This window comes from Oryctolagus cuniculus, chromosome 2 (assembly GCF_964237555.1).
Source record: "Oryctolagus cuniculus chromosome 2, mOryCun1.1, whole genome shotgun sequence".
Classification (NCBI taxonomy): Eukaryota; Metazoa; Chordata; class Mammalia; order Lagomorpha; family Leporidae; genus Oryctolagus; species Oryctolagus cuniculus.
Genome location: NC_091433.1, coordinates 156540069 through 156562862, shown reverse-complemented (window position 1 = coordinate 156562862; position 22794 = coordinate 156540069). Strand labels below are relative to the sequence as shown.

Sequence of the window (22794 nt, the reverse complement as noted above, 5' to 3'; positions counted from 1 at the left end):
GTAAGACCCTAGGGCACAGGACCCTGCCTACCGATGCCAGCACTGGGGCAGGGGTCCAGCCCCCTGCACCAGGGATATCGAGGGGTTCTGGGAGAAGGCTCTGGAACACCAGGATTGAACCCAGGGAGGAGGAAGAATGGGGAAGGCAGATGGCCTGCTGATTCTCCATGAGGAAGTCGCAGCAATGGGGGAGAGCATAGATGAACTGAGAGTAACAGGTACTCCCCAGATTTTGGACAGTGTCCCATCCTAGACCAGAGCAACCAATAAAACTGGGACCAAGAGAGATCTGTTGACGTTTATTGTCACTTCTACTTTTTGATAGTCAGACTAAAGGCAGGGATCAGCTTGATCGGTTGTAATGTGCCTATGGTGTAGCCAGCAAGGGTTGGCCATGTCCAGTGTAGGGGCTATTCTATACAGTGGGCACTCAGGAAGGAACAGGGAGTGGGAATGACTATGCCTGATCATAAGCAAGGATCAGAGATGTTCATCGTGAGCCTTGCGAAGGGGCTGCCTTGGGAACATTGTTTGGATGTTTTGCTCTTTGTCCTGTGTTTGTTTACCTTGCGTTCCTGAAGGTCAATCTTGCTCAAACTGAGCAAGGTCAGATCACCTAGTGTGCTGTGCAGATTTAAGGCACTGGCCTTATCATAGATAACTAGCCAGCATGACTTTGACAACTATCCCTAACCCATTCAACCTTGCCCATTGGTGGGCAGGTCTTAGCACATTCCAATTCCATTTCCTCTTAGTGGGCACTGTTTGAGCTCCTGCTAGACACAAAGCAATGGGGGATGAAGAACTGACTGACCTGGGTCTCTGTTTTGAAGGAACTTTCGCTTTACAGGGAGCGACGAGTAAACAAGTAAGCCAACAGAACACGGAGGTATTCAAAACAAGACAGTATCTGCAGGGATCAGGAAGAGCACATGATGAGGGAGTTGGGTTGTGCAGAATAAGGGCTGGGAGCGGCATTCCTGCAAACACCAGGGAGGTGTGGAACAGGGACAGAGCTGGGAGGTGGCCGGGTATCTCTGGGATCTGGCGCGTCTGGAGTCAGGGCACTTGCGTCTGACCTGGCTACTCCCAGAAACCAGCGCAAGTCAGATGTGCGTAGAACGGTTTGTTGAATGAGCAAATGAGAACTCGTGACATTCCAATGGGAGCAAAGGCCTGGAGATCGACAACCTCTTGGCCCTTTTCTGAGTTCAGGGTAGGTAGGACAGAGTTTCTTACGAACGAGATCAGGACAAGGACGAAAGGATGTGGACTGAGTCCTGTTCCAGGATCTATGAACCCAGGAGCAGTTGCCGTGGGGGAGGGTTCTTGTTGGCCAGGGAGAAGACGGATGGGAAAGTAGAGGGAGGGCTAGCCAGCGGAGAGCCGCCTCGGAGGCTTCAGGGTTCAATGTTTCTGCTAGCAGGTTCCCTCTGCAAAAACCCCGGGGACTCAGCCTTCAGGGCAAAATAAAGGAGCAGCCTCTCAATGGGCTCCATGGTTCTCCTCTTCCTGCTGCGTTCCTTGTCATCAGATGCTCAGGTCCAGTCCCTTTGTGAGTCGGGGCCAGAGTGGAAGCATTGACAAGGCCCAGTGTGGTGGTTAAGGACCCCGCCCAAGACAAGTGTTCACTTTACACCGAGCGAAACTCCCACCCCACTTTCCTGAAAAGCAGTCCACCCACAAGACTCACAGTGGCCCACTGTGCTGTCTATAAAGAGGCACAGACGCTCGTCCTCCGCTCGCAGCCTCCGTGGCCACCGTGCGGGTTCACCCCTGCACTGGAAATGGCACATGGTCCCTCACCTTACTGCGGGCAAGTTGCAGCTGAGAAACGTACCGCTGCCTTTATCAAGGTCTGCTGGGCAAATTCCATGAAATGATGCCTCTAAAGCACTCAGCACCTGGCCTGTAGCAAGCGCTGGCGAAACGGTGGCTCCGTCCCTGCCACCGGTGTTGGCTTGTGTAATGAGACTGGGACAGCACCGGCCTGAGAGCCGAGAGCTGAGCCCGGCATGAGCATGCATGCCCCCATGTGGCCCTGATGAAGTCACCGAATGTTCTGGAATCTCGGGTTCCTCATCTTTCCCTTGGGGATCCTGACTCCTGCCCTCTCCACTGCACCAGGATGTGGTGAGTACTCTAATGCGGTGAGGGCAGGGCCAAGCTTCAGAACCATAAGCCTGTCCTCAAACAGGAGAGGCGGACACGAAACTGGAGATGCTTGCGAGGCCTCGGCTCTGCTGTGGGGCTCGCCTCCCTTGGCTGACCCCCGTGGCACCCACTCCTTTCTCCACGCCCGGCCCCTGCCTTCCTGGGCAGCACCTGACTCCCTGAGGTTCAAGAACACGCCAGGTGCCCCCGGCAGCGGGCAAAGCCTTGCCCGACTCACCAGCTCCCTTGCTGGGAAGGTGACTCACTTGTTTTATGCAGGGAAACAAGCCTGCAAGGAATTTTACAACAGATGCCACCTCGAACCAAAAGGCTGGGGAAGGGGCCTGGGGCAGTGCAGGCCTGTGGTTGCCACGGGGCAATCCAGTCTGAGCACACAGGCTACCTGGGGTCACCTTCTCACCACACCACAGGGGCACAGAACCTAGCTGTCCCAACCCCCTCAGGCTAGAGGGTGGCCACCTTAGCTCCCAGAGTCCGCTGAGTCCAGGTAAGAAGGGAGAACAGCCAGGAAGAGACACACCTGCCAGTCAGGTGTTGGAATGGGCTGGTCACCCTACGGGACTCAGAAGGCGGCTGGCACCCCCACCTAACAGCGTTTTATACACACGTTAGGGAAACAGTTGGCCATGAAAAAAATTAACAAAACTGTGGCAGTGTGTGGTAAAAGTGCCTGCAAATCTCAGAAACAGGCAGGGCTCAGAGGATGTGAGAGGACAGGAGAAAGGACTAGAGGAGTTCCAGAAACCTTCTGGAAGAGAAAGGTCATAACTGTGACATTGACAGACAGAAATCGGTGGTCCATGCTGAGCCAGCTGGGGTGCTGGGTCTTTGAGAGCAGAGGGAGAAGAGTCACTGACTCTGCAGGACAGTGGAGCCTGTAGCCCTGACCTCACAGAGTCCATGCATGAACCATCAATCTAGGAGACCAAAGGTTGTCACCAAGCAGAACACCAGCCCCACGTCATTTAGGGTTGGCCACATCTTCTCGCATTCCTTCAGACTCCAAATGCAGAGGTTTCCTAAACCATGGATGATTTTACTCTTTACAAAGACCTCTAGCTAAGTCTTGTTATCTAATCCTACCTAGCACTTCATGACCTCTAGGAGGATGGTCCGAGTAGACCACATAAGATCCTCTCTTCTCCTGCCACCTTGAAATCAGAGAAGCAAGCTGGAGCCCTTTCCTGGGCCTGGCAAGTGACCTGCCCAAGGCATCCTGTGAGCTGGCATGGGTCAGCACTGCCCTGGCTTTTGTATCCGTGGTCCTCAGTGGGTGGCCCCTTTTAGAACACGCGGTCTGGCCTTGCTTCCCCACTACCCTCTTCACTTTTTGGGATTCTTTCCAGAACTATGGACCTCATGCCGTGCAGTCTCCTGTCCTGGGCGGGGCAGTGCCTAATCCTGCTCTGATTGTCCCCAAGAGCCACCATTTACTTGCCCCCGGAGCCTGACAAGCATTGCTGACCTGCCCCCCCCCCACACTTAACGTATGTCATACTTTTTAAGTATAGCTGAAAATGCAAAGCTCTGTACAATTGGAAGATAGTCTTAAATCCAAGTTTTCTTTTATCAGATTTGGTCTTATGTCATTGACTCTCTACATATTTATACACACACACACATACACATGCAAGGGTGCTGTAAAAACATTGTGGAAAAAATGGAATTAAAAGATAAATTTGGTGGCCAGCGCCGCGGCTCACTAGGCTAATCCTCCGCCTAGCGGCGCCGGCACACCGGGTTCTAGTCCCGGTCGGGGCGCCGGATTCTGTCCCGGTTGCCCCTCTTCCAGGCCAGCTCTCTGCTGTGGCCAGGGAGTGCAGTGGAGGATGGCCCAGGTGCTTGGGCCCTGCACCCCATGGGAGACCAGGAGAAGCACCTGGCTCCTGGCTCCTGCTATCGGATCAGCGCGGTGCTCCAGCCGCAGTGTGCCAGCCGCGGCGGCCATTGGAGGGTGAACCAAAGGCAAAGGAAGACCTTTCTCTCTGTCTCTCTCTCTCACTGTCCACTCTGCCTGTCAAAAAAAAAAAATTGGGCCCCTGTTGTGGCACAATAGGTTAAGTCACCACCTGTGACACTGGCATCCCATGTAGGCTCCAGCTCGAGTCCTAGAGGCACCACTTTCAATCCAGCTCCCTGCTAATGCACCTGGGAAGGCAACAGAGGACGGTCCAAGTACTTGGGCCCCTGCACCCTCTTAGGAACCTGGACAGGGTTCCAGGCTCCTGGCTTCAGCCCTGCCCAGCCCTGGCCATTGCAGCCATTTGTGGGATGAACCAGTGGATGGAAGATCTCTTTCTCCCTCTATCTCTGTAACTCTGCCTTTTCATATCTGCTGTCACCCATGCCACAGGAAAATTAGGATGGGGCAGTTATTTGCTTTCCAAAGCTGCTTCAGCATCTGGATATCAGATAGAATTCTTCATGTGCATTGAAGTTCTGAATCAGTACTTAAAATACCTTTTAGTTTAACATGGTCCTAACCTCAAGTCGGGCACTTCCTGTGGTGCGCAAACGGAAAGAGCGGTGTATACCCTCTGGAATGACAGATGTCAATGCCAACCTGGACAGATGGCAGTTGGCACTCATCAGACTACCCCCCCAACTCACTTTCACCCACTCGCTGATTTAGACACACAGCCCTGTAATGGGGGGCTCTGCCCTGTGGGGGAACCAACTGAAAATGAGGAGGCCATCCTCCCCCCTGGGGCACCTGTGGCCTAGGGGTGGCTAGAGTGGACCCCTGTGGTGGCGCCTGACACTGCCCATTCTCTATGCAGATCCTGCAGGAGCTGGAATATGGCCCATCGGTGGATTGGTGGGCCCTAGGGGTGTTAATGTACGAGATGATGGCTGGGCAGCCCCCGTTTGAGGCGGACAATGAGGACGACCTGTTTGAGTCCATCCTGCACGACGATGTGTTGTACCCCGTCTGGCTCAGCAAGGAGGCCGTCAGCATCCTGAAAGCTGTGAGTGGTCACTGCCCCTCCCTCGAGGCTCTGCTCCCCAGCTCCTCCCCCTGACATTCACCCCTACACACACACACACTCATACTCACATGAGCACACACATACACACACACACACCTTTCCTCCCTTGCTCACCCACCTCTGCTCCCCCCCCCCCCCCCCCGGGATCGGAGGAGGCAAGGACAGAGACCAGCACCTGCAGGCTCTCTGACCTGCCCAGTTAATGACCTTGTGTGCGCCACTTAAAAGTCAGAGAAAATAACAACAATACCTCATGGGGAGGCCCTGCACCCGCGTGGGAAACCTGGAACAAGCTCCTGGGTTTGGATCAGCGAAGCTCCAGCTGTTGCAGCCATTTAGGGAGTGAACCAGTTAGATGGAAGAGCTTTGTCTCTGTCTCTTCTCTGTGTCACTCTGCCTCTCAAATAAGTAAATAAAATCATTTTTTTAAAAGAAAAAAGCAGAAGAAAAAAAAAAAGAAAGAAAACCTGTGTATAACACAAACGCGGGCGGGGCGGTGGTGCTGAGGATGAAGCCCCGGCAGCCGCCTCTCCGTGGCCGAGCGGCTCTGCCAGGCCGGTCGGTGACATCACCATGTTTTGTTCTGGTTCCCAGTTCATGACCAAGAACCCCCACAAGCGCCTGGGCTGTGTGGCGGCCCAGAACGGCGAGGACGCCATCAAACAGCACCCCTTCTTCAAGGAGATCGACTGGGTGCTGCTGGAGCAGAAAAAAATCAAACCACCATTTAAGCCGCGAATTGTAAGTGAAATGCTTGACTTCTACCCCGCGGGGCAGGCCCGGCTGCGCGCATGCGCCCAGCGTGGCGGGGGGGGGGGGGGGTCACGGGGACACGTGACCGCCACAGAGCCAGTGGTGGAGCTGGACGGGTGCAGCGGGGTGGGGCGCGACTCCCCAGGCTCTGGCTGTTAGAAAGATGGCGCCCGCCTAAAGCAGGACCAGAGAGGCCAAGGTTTGTAACCCCAGGAGAACATTTTTTATTCTGATTGAGCTGGATCGGGTCCTTGTTGGCCTAGTGGAGAAATCAGATTTGCTTGTAGATCAACGGGCTTGCTTTTTAAATGAGCCGAGTCTAGGTAAGCCTTTGAAGGAGGTAGTGGCGGCAGCGTGGTGTTTACACAGCCCAGCGTGGGAAGCTGGGTTCTGCTGGTGACTGGAGACGGAGCGCTCCTTGCTACCTATGGGGAGGGCTGCGGTGGCTTCGTGCCCTTTGTCGGCTCCTCTTCCGTGCTCTCCCACCTTTCTCCTGCTCTCAGCCTCCGTACGCGCCTCCTCCCAGGACCGAGGCCTGTCCTGATGCCAGTGGAGCTGAGGCATGGAACCTGGGGTAGGGAAGAGAACAGGGCTGCGCTGGGACAGGGATCCCCCCACTGCGGCCGCGGCCAGAGAGTGGTCTGCTGCTGGGAATGAGAGCCTGGAGGAGCCCCGCTCAGAGAGAGAGAGAGAGCAGGAGAACACCCCGCCTCGGCTGCATTGGAGCCCGAAGTGGCAGCCAAGGCCTCAGCCTGAGCTTGGGCGGCAGTGGGCAGGGCGGAGCCACTGCAATCTCTGTACACCTGTCTTGCCATAAAAACTAACAGCTGAGCCCCCCCCCCCCCCCTCCGCCTCCACGTAGAGAAGAAAAGCCTCGCGGTGCTTTGTGACTCATCAGAAGGGCCCCATCTACTCCAGGAGTGAGGTTTTGGGGGCGCCATTACTAATTATGCTGTGATTCTTAGAAACGTTCTGGGGTGGGGGTGGGGGGACGCTGACTGGTGGGCGTGGCCCAGGCCTCCGCCACGCTGGCGCCTGCGGAGCTGACCAGCTGTGAGTGAACTCAAGTACTTTGTCCTTGACATGCTTGGTGTGCACACTTGTGACAGGCTAAACTCTGCTCACCTTTCTCGACCATCCCTTGCACTCCCGCCCACCTCACAACTGTTCTGGGGACTCCAGGCCAAACCTGTGTTGTGGATTCCGTGGATGGAGAGGGCTTGGAATGCAAGCTCCTTGGGCTGACCATTCCCCCTCACTGCTGGGCTGCTGGATGTGGGCGTTGCGGGGCCAGAGAGCCTCTGCACACGGTCTTCAAGGGCTCTATCCTGAGCGCCTGGTGCAGCATAGGGTGGAGGGCCCGGAGGTCTAGCAGCAGTGGAGGGCGCTAACTGCTCGGATCTGATTTTCATTTAGATTTGAGATAAATCAGTTGGCCCAAAACACAATCAGAAGCAGAGCTAAGTACAGAATCGGTGCAAACAGCAGGCCGACGCAACAAAACTGCTTAAATGTGGGCTTGGGCAAGGCCGGTGCCGTGGCTCACTAGGCTAATCCTCCGCCTGCGGCACCGGCACCCTGGGTTCTAGTCGCGGTTGGGGCACCGGTTCTGTCCCGGTTGCTCCTCTTCCAGTCCAGCTCTGCTGTGGCCCGGGAAGGCAGTGGAGGATGGCCCAAGTGCTTGGGCCCTGCACCCGCATGGGAAACCAAGTGGAAGCACCTGGCTCCTGGCTTTGGATCGGTGCAGCGCGCCAGCCGCAACGCGCCAGCCGTAGTGGCCACTTTGGGGGGGAGAGTGAACCAATGGAAAAGGAAGACCTTTCTCTCTGTCTCTCTCTCTCTCACTGTCTAACTCTGCCTGTCCAAAAAAAAAAAGAGGCTTGGTGGGAAATGACACCAAGGAGATTGTGCCCTGTGCAGCCGTGGGGGATGGGTTCTGCCTTGCGTGGCACACATAGGTGATGGAACGGTGATTGCCACAGGCCTTCCCCAAAGGGGGCTTTACCAAGCCCGGGTGAGGTGCAACACGGGGAAGAGGAAAAGAGAGAGGAGCAAGCGGAAGGGAGGACAGTCCATGACCTGCTCCTTAAAGCCACGCTCTTGCAGGCAGGGATGTAGGGGCCCTGGGAACCAGCAGGAGGAAGCCCTGCTCTGGCTCGTGGGCTCAGGTGGAGCTGCACCACCACCTGGACCCCAGGAGCACAAGGGGACAGCGCCTCCCTTCCTGGGGCCTCTCAGGAGCCCACACCCAGACCCTGCTGGCCTCTTTGGCTGAGGGGCTGAAGTGCTATGCCCCGCACCCCAGCTGAGAGCACATGGCCCAGAGGAAACACAGAACTGTCTTCCCCCCATGTCTGACTCCGTGGTGACCCTGGAAACCATTCTCTGTGCACTCACGCAGGTTACCCTCCACGCTAGACAGGGCCCAGCCCCAGGGTGTGTTGAGTTGGTTTGCAGTCAGGTACAAGAAGAGAATTAGAATGTTGTCCAGAGGACGGAGAAAACAGGAAGCTGACCGCATGCAGGGGCAGGGAGGGTCCTGCTCTCGATGCGAGCTGAATCACGCTGCTGCTCCGAGGGTGCTCAGCCCCAGGCCCTCAAGACTTAGTCACGTAACCGTCACAGTACATCCTTGAGACTCAAGACCTCTCTGCAGAGAAATGTCACAGTGAAAAGGGAAGCAAGAAGCCACATCTTGTTGGTAGCTGGGAAAGGTGCCAAGTCTGGCCCTCAGTAGAAAGCTTTCTCCCGGGAAATGTGAATGGTGCCAGCCGGAGTCATCTGTGAGCTTGTGGATGGCAGAGATGAACCTGAAGCTGAATTAAAGTCATGGCAGGGATGATAGAACCTCACAAGCCCATGTGAGGGCACTTGGGGGCTTTTGTGAGCCGTCAGCCCCCTCTTGCCAAGGCAGGCTTGACCCTGGGCGTAAGGGGACCCGCCTGACTCACAGCCCAGCAGTGAGGACCACTGTGTGCTCCATAAACAGGATCAGCCTTCCCATAGGCCAGAGAGGTGGTCCCCCACGAGGGGTCGGGGCAGGCACCAGGAAGCTGAGCTGTCCCTCAAGGGAAGCAGTCTTCTGCTCCTGGGACAGGGAGTTCCATCAAAGAATTTGCATGCACCTCACCCACCTACCCAGGCCAGCTGGAGAGACAGGGATCTGACAGGGGAGGAAGGAGGGCTGATGCAGAACCCAGCGTCGGGGAGAAACAGGACAGAGGGTCACAGCCGCCAGGGGCAGGATGAGGGTCTTGGCTCTTGGGTCCTAGGGAATCCCAGTCAAGAAGACACTTTGTGAGAAGAGAGTTTATGAGCAGATGTCACCAGCCTTGCCATTGTGGTGGCCTCAGCCCGTGTTCAAACAAGCAAGGAAACCAGATGCACACACTCCCCTAATCTGGTGAGCCCTAAGACCACCAGGGCAGTGCAGTGAAGCGCAGCGCCTGGGGTCCCTGAGGAAGCCCCCGGTTTCCTCTGCCTGGGGCTAGCTCCACTGGCTGCTGAGCCATGCCCTGCTCACACCACAGCAGGATGCACCTGCCAAGTAGCTACAGCCCCACTCCTGGGCTGCCCGCGAAGCCGAGGGACGCTGGGGTGTCCTGCCTGTGTGACTCCGGACGGTGCAGGAGTTGGCAGGTGAGGCTGGGAGAGAGCACACCATCTAGCCCAGGACTTCCGAAGAGCCCAGACACAGCCACAGCTTTGCTTGGAGCTCAGACTCAGCCACCTGGCAGCACCCATCAGGAGCCTGGCAGGCTCCCTGGAGGCTGGTGATCTCTGAGTCACCCCCGTGGGGCCTTGAGGATGCAGCAGAGGGGCTCCCAGGCCTGCCTTCCACCCCGCCCCCGCCCCCACCCCCAGCAAGCCTGGCCCTGCGGAAGGCATCGCTGAGGAGGGGATTGTGCAGATTTGTGGCTGGAATCTGGCCTGGGGTCAGGTTCCGTTGCATACCTCCGCAGGCTGCTGGCCCCGCCAGGCTTTTGCCTTCCTGAGATGTTTGCTGTGTTAAGAGTGCCGCTCCCAGCGCCTGAGCCTCCCCGTCTGCCCTGCCCAGAGTCCCGAGCTGTCAGGAGCACAGCTGGCCCTCCTGATGCCCCTTGGTGCTGGCCCCACCCAGCAGCTCTGCTTCCGTGTGGAGTGCGCTCCCGTTGTCCCCCCAGCTCTCCTCTGTGTCCTGCCTCCTCCACGTCCTTGTGCCTCCACGTTCTCCTGCCCCGCCTCTGCCTTTACCCATGCGTGAACTGAGTGAGTTTTGCACTAGCAATGCACCATCAGCACCAAGCCAAAGCCGTCACGTTGTCTTGTGTGCAAGTCCATTTTCTGGGGGTGCCTGGCTTCAGAGCAAGGGTACCCAGAGGGGGAGGTTTGGTGGCAGTGACCTTAGCAGTGGCAGGGTGGGGGCCTAGGAGAGCTGGCAAGGCTAGAGCCAATACCTTTGTTCTTGGAGAAAATCTGCCAGCCTGGAATTCCCTGGTCAATTCCTTTGGCAATTGCATCCCAAGAGGGTGGCATTGCCCACTTTCCATCAAAGTGTCACCTTTAGCTTTGGTGTGACTGGTGGGGTGGCTTTCCGTGGGGCCCCCAGCATCCACAGCCATGTCTGGCGTGGTGGAACAGCATCATGTCTTGAATCTTGGAGATACTCAACTCATTTCTGGCTTCCCTGCTGTGAATGCATCCCCTCCCCTCAAAAGCATTAGGCTCTGAGATTCTGGAGTGGGCGAAGCCAGTGTAGGAGGAGTCGGCTGCCTCCTCCACCCCCACCCCAGCCCCAGCCCCAGCCCCAGCCCCCTGAAACCCAGCTGGCCTGAGACAAAGCCAGAGGCGAGGAGGGAAATGCCGGCCAAGTAAACTTCTCTTTGTGTACGTGTTCTCTCTTTTCAAGTTTGCTTCAGTGTGAATGTCCCTCTTTAAGGTAAGGCCTCAAGAGTGGGGAGTCTGTCCAGGTAGGTGAGCCCTCAGGCCGCTGATGCACATAGAGGTCCTTCCAACTCCATGACCCCACTCCATCCAGCCATCCGCGCTGCATGGCGGGACCCGGCGGGAGGCCTCTCCTGCATGCTCCTGCATGACTGGGCTGTGCTGAGAGAACATCCGGGAAGTGGGCTCGAGACCCTCACACCCTCACCACCTGAGCGGCCTGAGGAGGAGCCCTGCTCAAAATGCAGCCCCTTCCCTGGAAGCCAGCCCACCTGCCCAGGGACTGCCAGATGCCATCCGCAGCCTCCATCCTGGGGGTTGGGGGGCAGGTGAGGACCCCTCCGTGAGGACCTGCCCTAGACTGTCCTCACCACAGTGAGCACCCGCAACATCCGAGGGGCTACAGGATCCCTTGCAGAGCCAGGACTGGAAGGTGTAGGAAAACGTGTTTCTGGTAGCTGGCCTGGGGGTTGGCGTAGCACAGTGGGCGAAGTATTGGCTCGGACCGCACAGAGACTGGGTTGGGTGGCACTTGCTATTACAGGGCTAGTCACGTGATCCCGAGACCCATCGCCCCCAGCCTCACTCCTGGACTTGGCCTCCTTGAGGTCAGAGCAGTAAAATGGGGCCGAGGACGCTTGTCCCATAGATGTACAAACAGGACTGGATGACAAACCTGAGATGCTTTGTGCACCATAGGCCCTCAGTACATCTTGGTTCCTCTCTCTCCATTCACCACCCACACCCCAGCCTGGTAAACCCCTCTTCCTCTTATCTCAAGACTCCAAGATGCTCTTTAGCGTAGGAGGTGTGTGAGGGTCAGACCCTGAGCTTTAGAATCGTGCCGATTTGGACAGTGTGATCTGGGGAGAGTCATCTCTCTGAGCCTCAGTCTGCTGATCCATGGAATGAGGATAATAACTATCTAGGGTCAATGTTGCTGTGAGGGGTCCGCAAACAGGACTATGTGGATTGATGAGCTCAGTGTGTGACATCCCATGAGCATTCAAGTTGCTGTTGATGCTGCCGGTGAGGAGGACCAGCGGCCAGGCTGGGTGGCACCCCTGTGCAGAGGTGCTGGGGGCACCAGTTTGGCCCTGGGGCTGGGCTCATCCAGTCAGGTGGCAACAACCACAGGGCAGAAGAACACAATTCAGAAGTGTGTGGGAACCTGCTGGCACCTAATTCTTGCACAGCCATTGGTCTGAGCTGGGATAGTACCTAGGGGGTGATAGCCTTGTTGCCGCTTGGGACAGTGCCCCAATTATCACCATGGTGCCCCCTTTTATTCTGCAAACTTGCTCTCCATTTTTCCTTTTCCTGCCTCCTTCTTGGTAACATTTTTGCTGGGGCCCTGTCCGACAACGTGCAAGTCACCAACGCCGCAACTTCATTTCACCTAGCAGGTGCCAAGGTAGCTCCCAGCTAAACGGGCTCAGTGGCACATCTGTAACTTGCTCTAGAGATTTTGCCATCAGAATTCTGACTGCAGGAACAGCCCTGCGACCTGCTGCACTTGCCAGCACTTCATTTTTTGTCCCCTTCCACCCTGGGAAAGAGTTTGAGTCCTGGGCAGGGCTGTCTGTCCTGCAGCCAGGAGTGGAGGGACAGCGGTCAGAGGCAGGGTCGTGAGCATCAGCATAAAAGCTGGAAGATCCTCAACCCTTCCCATGGAGAGGCACAGTCCTCTCGCCTATATCTCCATTTGAGGAGTCTGTGCATCTGGGGGCATCATGCATCCTCTCGGGGTTCCCCCGCCCACGTCAGCCTCCAAGCACAGGGCCCTCGGTCTCCAGGGGGGCATCTGTTGCAGAGGAGAGAAGCTCTGGGGAACCCAGTTTTGCACGTGAGGCCATCCGTGCCCTGTTTCCTTCCTGCTGTTTGTACTGCAGAGGATGGGAGGTTGGTGACTGAACTGGATTGGCCTGAACTTAACATTCAAACCTTATTCTAGACTTCTAGGATCTCTCAAATGCAAATTAGATTTTTGAAGGTTTGATAAGCTTCCCCATCAACCTCAGCCTCTTCAGAGTGAGAAGGCGTGGCCTCGTGCCTGCCAGCCACTCTGGACTCCACTGTGGGCTTTCCTGGCTGCTCCTCTCTGGGCCCTTCTGAGGGAGTGGAGGTTGGCTGTCGGTGGAGTGCTCCAGCTAGGGATGGAGAAAGGCTGGACAAACAGGAAATAGACCTGTCTGCCTTAAGCAGGGAGCTGGGAAATCAGCCCTCCGGAGCAGGGCCTCTCAACAGAGAGAGATAAATTAGAAAATAAACCAGACTTTGGTCTGGGGCGTGAGCCAGAGGCTTTGGCCATGCCAGGCTTTTGCAGGCTTCCTGGGGAGGCCTGGCAGACTCGGGCTGCAGGCACTCAGGTACCCAGCGTGGAGGTGTTCTACCCCAGGAGACCGGATACACCTGCTCCAAAATAGGAGACGAATTCTGCACTCGCTCTGTGCCACAGGCAGGGGGAAACACGGGGCAGAGCAGGGCTTTGGTCCCCACTGTTGGTTTCTCTGAGATGCTAAGCAAGTCATCAGGGCTCTCTGCTTCCTTCCTATAAGGGGTTTAAGAAATCCCTAAGATTTCTTCCTGCCCCTGCTGCTCTGTGAGGACAGGGACTGTGGGGCTTTAAAATCAACTTTATTTCAATAACATCTCTGTAGACTAACAGAGATGTCAAAGTCCATTTTAGTATATTTTACAAGTGTGCAAAGGGTGAGTGTTTGGCCCAGTGGGTGAGTTGCTGCTTGGGACACCTGCATCTCCCATCAGAATGCCTAGGTTCAAGTCCCAGGCCCCATTCAATTCCAGCTTCCTACTAATGCACTCCCTTGGGGACAGTAGGTGATGATGCAAGTTGTTGGGTCCCTGCCACCCACATGGGAGACCCAGATGGAGTTCCTGGTTCCTGGCTTTGATTCGGCCAAGTCCTAGCTGCTGCAGGCATTTGGGGAGTAAACAGGCATTTGGGGGAGCTAATTTTTTTTTAATATTTATTTTATTTATTTGAAAGAGTTACAGAGAGAGGTAGAGACAGAGAGGTCTTCCAAATGCAGGTTCACTCCCCAGATGGCTGCAACGGCCAGAGCTGCGCCGATCCGAAGCCAGGAGTCAGCATCTTCTTCAAGGTCTCCCACATGGGTGCAAGGGCCCAAGGACTTGGGCCGCCTTCTATTGCTTTCCGTGACCATAACAGAGAGCTGGATCAGAAGAGGAGCAGCCGGGACTAGAACCAGCGCCCATATGGGATGCTGGCACTTCAGGCCAGGGCTTTAACTATTGTGCCACAGTGCTGGTCCCATGGGGGAGCTAATTATTAATGTCTATCCCATGTGTCCACCAGCACGAAGAATACATAGAATGCCTCATCCTTCATGAAAGTTCCCTGGTGCCCTCAGCCCCACCCCCCGCAGCCCAGGTCTGCTTTCTGTCACTGCGGGTTGGGCTCATCTTTTGCAGTGTCTTGTAAGTGGAGCCACATGCCGTGTGCTCCTTTGTGCCTGGCGTCCTTCACACAGTATCATGCTTTGGAGATCTGGGACTTGTATTTTTGCCTTGTATCATGGAAACTTTGAAACATGCTCACCAGCAGAGAGAAGCGCTGAGCGAATCCCCATGTGTCCATCCGCCCGCCCACAATGTGTGGTTAATCTATCAAGGGAGGGACTTTGATCTGCTTTGTTCACAGGTGTATCCCCAGCAATTAGCAATTCCTGGCACAGAGCAAATACTTAGTCTGTCTTGGTGGAGTGAATTAATGAGTTCTGGGGGTCTACAGTATTTTTCCAAAAGACTTTTTGTTCCCAGATGTATCTGTGAATTCTCATCTTTTATGGCCTAAGGTTGATTCCAGTACTTGCATATGCCTGAGGATGTAGGGTGATGAGAGCCCACATTTGGAATCCCACACTTGTTGAGTGGTGGGGGAGGGGGGTGACCTCACACTGATTAGTGGGGCACCTATGGCACCTGTTAGAATGTTTACAGGTCCTGTTTCAAAGCCAGCAGGCAGCACAGAAGTAAATCCCTGGCAAGAAAAAAACCCATCTCTATCTAGAACATTTTCAGAAAAAGGGTTGGGAGTGGACCAGATTTGAGAGTTTCTTCTCCAGGCACTGAAAATGGAATGGCTCTTGACACCCAAGAGCTGGCAACAGTGACCCAGCTTTGCAAAGCAGATGATAAATGAAAAGGGTTACATGGTTAGAAGCAGGGCATGGCTGGGTTTGCCACCTTTGGCCCTCCTGCTTCCAGCAGCAGCCATGGGCTCCTGATGCATCTCCAGGCTTGCCTCCTGCCACTGCAAGTCCTGCTGTGTGGGCCCAGCCTGCTGCAGAGCCCAGCTTGGCGAGCTCAGACCTCAGCCAAGCCGCGGCAGGCAGCATACTGTCTCCTCCCAAGGCTTTTGATTCTTGGACAACAACACACAGTACTTTCTACAGCGTGTTCAGTGCCAGCACCCCTTGGGGCCCCTTGACCCCACTCTAGGGTCTCATATTTAGTAAATTGTCAAATTGATTTAGTGAACTGGGTACAGCCAAAAAAAAAAAAAAAATTAAGGCAAAGATAGAATGGAATGGAATACACTGGATGGGGGACAACACAGAACGCATCACAAATAGTGAAGTGCAGCTTGCTGGCTCTCTTGGTGCGGGTTGGATAAGCAGTATGCAGTAGGTCATATGTAAAATGTGTTTCTCCCTCTTGCTCGGTGGGCTGTGTCCCACTTCACCCCTGATGTCTAGCAAGGGCCCCGGAAGCCTTGGTGGGGATGGGGTATACTGTGAGGATGAGTTTGGAACAGCATCGCCGCCCCTGGCAGAAAACACTGCCCTGGCAGCCTGTGCTGAGCTCAGCGCAGATGGCCTCCCCACCTCCCAGAGTCCATGGTAGGAGGCAGAACTCACCCAGGACACCTGCCTCCAGGCCAGATGGAATCCAGGTCCTGACTCTCCCTGGCTGGGTGGCCGGGGTGCACTTTGAGCAAGCTGCTTAGCTTCTCAGCCACTGTCCCATCTTCATAAGCGGTGGCACCTGCTTCCCTGTTAGCTGTTATGGTCACATAAATCAGACACCTATGCTGCTAGGCCAGCCCCTGGCCAAGCCTCCCTCTGTGAGCGTCATTGTTTTTCCTGCAAGGAACCCGAGGCTGCCCCACGCACTGTGCTGGCTGCAAACACAAAGCAGGTGCCCACCCGGAGCCCACTGCGCTGGCAAGGACATTGCCTGAGCCATCGTTTAGCCCCAGTGGCAAGGAGTGCCATGAAGGAGAAGTACAGGTTAAGGTGCAGGAGAGGCTGGCCTGCAGGGTACAGACCTCAAGAATGGTTTCCAGGCTCATCTGCAGCATTGGAGAGGGAAAGGAAGCCGCCCTTACTCTCACTTCTGCACTTGGGGAAGGGGTGCCTGCAGAGGCAAAGGCTGGTGCTCTCTGCTGGCCCCTGGGGACACCAGGAGCTCCATTTGGTCAACTGGGTGCTGGTACCACTGGGCTGAGCTGGACATGCTGGGGCTGCCCACCTCCCAGGAGAGCCAAGACTCAAGGCCCTTGGAGACACCTCCAGGTCCCCTATAAACTGCAGACCGAGCAGCCTCAGTGTGGCTGGCACACACGATGCAGACGCATCCAGGATCACGTGGCCCGACATGACTCAGAGCTGGAATTTATCATTTATGTGGGGGGAGTCTTCAAAAAGTCCATGGGAATGTGTATTGTGAGAAAACCCTGCGTGGACTGCTAGCATGTCTGGGGGAGAAAGGAAACGGATTTTCTTTTTCCTTTTTCACAAACTTTGGGAAGGCCCCTCGTGTTTAATTTCTCAAGGTCAGAGCCAGAAGTGTGCCTGTGTATGTATTTGGGCAGGCCCGGGGGTGGGGCAGGCCTGGGGGTGGGGCTGGCCTGGGGGTGGGACTGGCCCAGGAGGGTGTGAGGAAGGGGGTAGAAGCCCCACCCAAGAAGTGCCCAGCAATGTCTCCTTCCCTACAAAGATCTAAGAAGTGCAGCCTGCATCCGGGGACTTTTCTCTGGTTTTCTATGAGACACTTGAGCCTTCCCCCAGTGGAGCACCCCGTCATCACCGAGGCCAGGTCAGATGTCCCGTGCTGGGGACCCCTGTGGTCTGGGTGACTTCAGCAAACAGGGACGTGGCAGGGCTTTGTCGTGCGTGGACTCCTCAGACAGAGCCGCCGTACCACAGAGAAAGGCTGTGTGGCGGGGATCCAGTCAAGCGAGTGGTTCTCGGTGTGGCTGTGGACTCGCCGCCTGCTTTGAGAACTGGCACAGTAAGCTCGCTCTCCAGGCAGACTCCAGTGTGCCCTCACCCACAGCACGCCCCACTCCATTTGTGAGCCCTGAAGACCATGATCTAGCACCAGGGGTGACTGACTGTGTCCTGTGGGCCCAATGCAGCCCACTGCCTGCTTTTCATTCAGTCCATGAAGTAAGAATGGCGTTGGCTTTGTTTGTAAACGGCTGAAGCAGAATATTTCACAACACATAACAATCAGGCAAAAGGCTGGTGTGTCAGTGTCCGTACATAGTAAAGTTTTATTGGAACACAGCCACAGCCGTTCATTGACATATGACCCATGCTGCTTTTCGGCTTCAAAGGTGGAGTGCAGTGGTTATGACAGAGAGCTCGTGTCTTAGAAAGCCTGAGATGTTTACTATCTGGCCTTGCACAGAAAAACTTGCCAGCCCTGGCTCTAGGAGTAAGAACCCAGGTAGAGATGGCTTGCCTTAAATTCTTTACTCTGACTTAAAATGGTAGACCCATAGGATGCATGGATGGATTCACTCCATCCATCCTATGTGCAGGCTTCCAGACAAACCTTGCCCTGTGGTGCTGGAAATTCGGAAGCCACTTCCTTATACCAGAGATGCCTGCCCTTTCCCTGCTGGAGAGCCCTGAGGGCTGTGTCCACAGACAGAGCCCAGCAGGCCACTCCCTCGGATGAGAACATTGGCCAGGCATGGAGGAGGTTGGTGTCAGCTCCTAGCTGGAAACTGGGGCTCTTTGCTTTCTCCAGAGTAGCTCTTCAGAGGGAATTGTGACAATCAAGATCTGCATAGTTTTGCAAACACTAACAAGGGGAAAAGAAGAGGTAGCTTCCATCAACAGCTGAGCCCACAGCGTTCACCTGTGCTCAGTTACTCAGAGTGCCCGGCGCTCTGAGGGGATTTGATCCATTTTAAAAATGGATATGTACAGACTGCCACAGAAAGGTGTGCCACTTCCCCCCCCCCACCTACCCCCCAGGGACTCTGGAAAGGAGACCCTCTGATGGGGGGAGGGGCATTTCTTGCTGCCCGGAAGCAAATCCTCAGTACTGGGAAAACATCTCCTAGACGGTGGAAGTCACTCCACTAACTAGAGCAGAGGTCACAAGCTAAGGGCTTGTGCAGCCTGTTCAGCCAGGAGACCTTTTATCAAAAACAGAAAACAGACAAAAACCCTGAATTCCTTGGTGCCATTTTAAAAATCAGGAGCTTGAATGTGAAAATGCAGATTGGGGCATTTCTTGGCAATTCAGAAGACAAAGGAGCCCTGGGTCTGTGTCCCTGACAGGCAGCCAGGGCTGGTGAGGCGCATACCCCAGCTTGTCTGGTGCCACCGCTCCTGGTACCTCCAGGCTCCAGCACTGTGCGACTTTGTACACACGCATTCACAGACACAGCACACGGAGACACACAACACACATAGACGCAGCATGAGGGACACACAATGTACACGTACACCACACATAGCCAAATACACACAACATGCTCAGCCACACATACATGCAACACACATACACAACATAACCATACACATAGCAGCACATCCATCCAAGACACATACAACATACAACACACATCCATACATACATGCAACACACATATATGACACATATAGACCCACATAACCACACACATAGCCGCACATCCATCCGAGACACATACAACACACACAACACACACATCCACACATACATGCAACACACATACATGACACAGACCCACATAACCACACACATAGCCGCACATCCATCCAAGACACATACAACACACACATACACACATACATGCAACACACATAGATGACACAGACCCACATAACCACACACATAGCCGCTCATCCATCCAAGACACATACAACACACACATCCACACATACATGCAACACACATACATGACACAGACCCACATAACCACACACATAGCCGCTCATCCATCCAAGACACATACAACACACAAAGCCACACATACATGCAGCACACGCATCCCTCATTACAGAGAAACAGAAATAGCACATCATAGCCAGCAGTACTAAAAATAAAATCCATTTTTTCCCTTTCTTGTTTTTCATATCTTGCCTCTTTCCAGAAGGCTTAAAGATGGCCCACCAGGATGTATAAACTACATACTGTAAGGCAAAGTCAGTGAACATGAAGAGAAAGCAAGGCCAAAAGGGCTCAGGAACGTTCTTGGGGTGGGCCCTGCGTTTGGCTCTCGGCTTTGCGTGAAAGCTGGTTAGTTTCCATCCCAGCTGTGGCGCAGACGAAAGCACACGACGGGCCACCGCAGGCACTGGCGATTTCCCTGGGCACTAAGACCACTTGGAGAGGTCTCCCCGATTCGCCCCAAAGACAGTGCTGTCTGTTGTATACCAGAAGTTGTGAAGGACAAGGGGTCTCCACAAAGTTCAGAGGTTACGTGCACTGTGAAAAAGCCATACAGGGATTCCTAAGGGTTTAGGCACCTAAATAAGCCTGCCTCTCAGTTCACCTTGTCCCTGCACTGCCTGAAGCAGCCCCGTGCACCGAAGAAGGAGAAATGCTCGTGGCTCTCATTTCCTCGGTGCCGTCCACCGCTTTCCCTACTCGGACGAGCCATTTCCTTTCTCCCTCCTTACAGACATCTGGGGCAGCTGACTCACGTCCCCATTTTATGGATGAGAAAGGGGAGGAGGGCACAAAAAGGTCACATAATTTGCCCAAGGCCACAAGAAGCAGAAACTGGAAAAACAAGAGCGCAATACAGGCAGTCAGGCTACAGAGCATGGAGGCCAGCCGCCAAGCTCTCCGCCTCTCAGACAGAGAAACCAGCGTGATGGGCCAGTGAGCTCTCAATGCCCAGATTTTAGAAAGATCGATGTGGACGGGAAGGAAGGCAGGAACCTGAGAAGCGGTGCCTAGACAGAGCATGAACTTGAGGCAGAATACAGAACAACCTTAGGCTCCCAAACAGGCTTTTGGACAAAACAAAAAAGCTCCTTTTAAGACTGAAAAGCAAAAGGAGAAATAAAGAGACTTCCTGATCCTTTATAAAAACTCAGCCAGGCTGCAGTCGGAACCGTTCATGGACCATGACAAAAAACAGAGGCCTGCGCCCCAGACCCCTGGAGGGGCCAGCTCCTGAAGCCTGGGCGAAGCCCAGGTGTCTGTGTAGCTGCACTTTGGGTACATGGCCAGCATTGAGAACCACAGTGCTCATCAGAGACAAAAAGCAAGGCTGTTATTCCATCGCCAACTTTGCCTCAAAGAAAAATATCTTAAAAGTACAAGGATGAGGGCAGAAACCAGTAAGAGGGACCTGAAGCCCAAGAATAATTAATGAATTACATTTCATACAGTGTGCCTTGGGAGCCTCGGATCTCATGCCCAGGGCACATCTCGGAACAGTTAATCAGCCTCTGGGTGGACCAGCATGGGGGGCATGTGAGTCTCCCCTGGAGCTTCCAGCGTGCTCCAGAAGTTGAGCGCTGGCCCAGGGCAACTGTATCTCGGGTATTGAAGAACCAGCCTTGCCTATTGCAGTGAGAGGAGACAGGCAAATAGTCTCCCAGGATGTAGAAATAGAGAAAACATGGACTTGAGGTGCTTTGAGGTGGTTACTGCTAAAACAGCTTTCCAGACATTTTTACGCAGAGTTTTTGGACATTCAGGGAGAAAATGGTGCTCCCTTGCCACCAATTAATTTTATTTCTAGCAGATGAGTGCAGCAGGCATTTGTACCTCCATTATCCTCTTGAAGATAATAAAGAGTGACCATGACTGGTTGATCCTTAAGGGATTTAACAGCCATATCCCAAAAAGTGGGACTTGCTGTCAGCTGTTTATAGAGGACAGATCAGAGGTGTCCTGAATCAGTATCTTATGCTTGTCTTCATGCAGAGATTGGAAGTATGCCCATTAAACCAAGGTTGAAGGATGCAAGAGTTGGGTGACAGTGTTCCAATGACTCTTGCACGGTGGTTTGGAGTTTACTTGGGCTTTACCCATTTGCTCTTAGAAATTTCCAGAAGCTCAGTGTATTTGTTGCTCCCATTTCCTAGATTCTGAGAGGTAAGTTATAGAATCATTTATGGTGCTCTCAACAGGCTAGAAATACATCCCAAAATAAGAAGAAATCAGGGTTAAGTGCAAAGAGTCACATTTGGATTTAGAAAATCAACTCCAGAAAGAAGAGAGTGGGTTTCTGTTAGTTTCCTAGGACTGCAATAGCCAAGGACCACACCGGGGTGGCTTAGAACCTCAGAAGTGTGTTGTCTTTCAGTTCTGGAGGCCGGAAGTCTGAACTCGGTGCTGGCAGGCCCTGCTCCCTCTGAACCCTGTAACAGAAGGACCGTCCTTGTCTCCCGCAGCTTCTGGAAGCTCCAGACATTCCTTGGCTCGTGGCCATCTGTGTTGTCACATGGCCTTCCCTCTATGTTCCTGTCTCCGTGTCCAAGTTCCCCTCCTGGTAGGGACACAGTCTCACTGGATCAGGGCCACCTTAGCGACCTTATCTTTATTTGATGACACCTGCAAAGACCTTATCTCCAAATAAGGTCCCATTCTGAGGAACTGGGGGTAAGGACTTCACATACCTTGTTTGAGATGCACAATTCAACAGGTAACAGGGTTAAAGCAAATGGCTACCACTAGGAGACTACTGGTGTTTCATTACCACAGCTATTGAAGAAATAAAACACTGATACTATCTTAGCAAGCTCTTCGAGTTCCCAGCAGGTAGAGTGTACTGCCCCTGCACTTGGCATTGTGCACGCCCCAGAGTTGAACTGAGCAGTCCGCTCTAGCCACCACCTTCCAGGAAGGAGGTAGTTGAAAAGTAAAAGGTCATCACCAAGGGCTCATGGCAAGATGGGGCCTGCGAAAAGTTCCATGGGCAGCCAGTGCCAGGCAAACACTACATGTTCTGCCCTGCTTTCTAGAAAGGAAATCCAAAAGTACAAATAGTCCTCAGCTAAGAAGAGCATGAAGGGTGAGGAGGGACGAAGGAGTGGGTTTGGAGAAATTTCTAACTTAACTTGACATTCTGTTCCAGCCCTCATTTTTGCCAGGCAGGGCACCAGGGGTGCACACATCGGCGTGTATATACACACATATGCTCTGTGACTTAGAATGTACGGACGTAATGAGGGGAGGGGCATATGCATGCACAGAAAGATCCAGATAAACTCTTGCTTTTTCTTTAGAGTGTTATGAGAGGGAGAAAAGTCTGACTTAAGGGAGAGTATTACTGTTTTAAAGCTAGGAAGGACTTGGGGTTTGACTGCTAGCATGAATAAAATTAACTTCAAGCGTATGCACACTGTGTGCTGTATACACAGTAGATGTCTTCAGGGCTTGGTGAGTGGAATCTGACACAAACTAAAAGAAGAGGCCAAATTAGGGTGCAGGCAGCATCCCTGGAGCGGGAAGAAGGGTGAGGCCAGATGAGGTTGGCATCAGGGAAGAAGTAAGAGGGGGTTGGAGCCTGGGGCGGGACCCCAGGAGCAGCTGGTTTTTCTGGAGGGCATGGAGAGGCGGCGTGTCTGCCCAGATCTGGCCACATCCAGGAGGCAGAGGACCCTGGCTTGGGGCCCCTGCGCTACCTATGCTTCTGTGTCGCGCCAAGCAGAGGGCAGGGGCGCGCAAGGCGGCCACATGAAAGGCAGCCCTGTGCCTCAGCCTGTAAGATCAGGGAGTTTTC

At 54.2% G+C, this 22794-nt stretch overlaps 1 protein-coding gene and 1 long non-coding RNA gene across 4 annotated transcripts in view; both read left to right on the top strand.

Moving 5' to 3' along the window:
* The window catches only part of PRKCE (protein kinase C epsilon), a 502363-nt gene that overhangs the window by 471234 nt on the left and 8335 nt on the right, over positions 1 to 22794 (top strand). For 2 of the 3 annotated variants that reach the window (XM_070067858.1, NM_001082274.1), the window contains 2 exon segments: positions 4956 to 5144; positions 5760 to 5906. In XM_070067858.1, the coding sequence (XP_069923959.1) occupies positions 4956 to 5144; positions 5760 to 5906 (336 nt within the window). 3 annotated transcript variants of the gene reach the window in all.
* Positions 10844 to 22478, top strand: LOC138848633 (uncharacterized). Its single transcript, XR_011386660.1, has 2 exons — positions 10844 to 16685; positions 19204 to 22478. It is a non-coding gene; the product is annotated as an uncharacterized lncRNA (long non-coding RNA).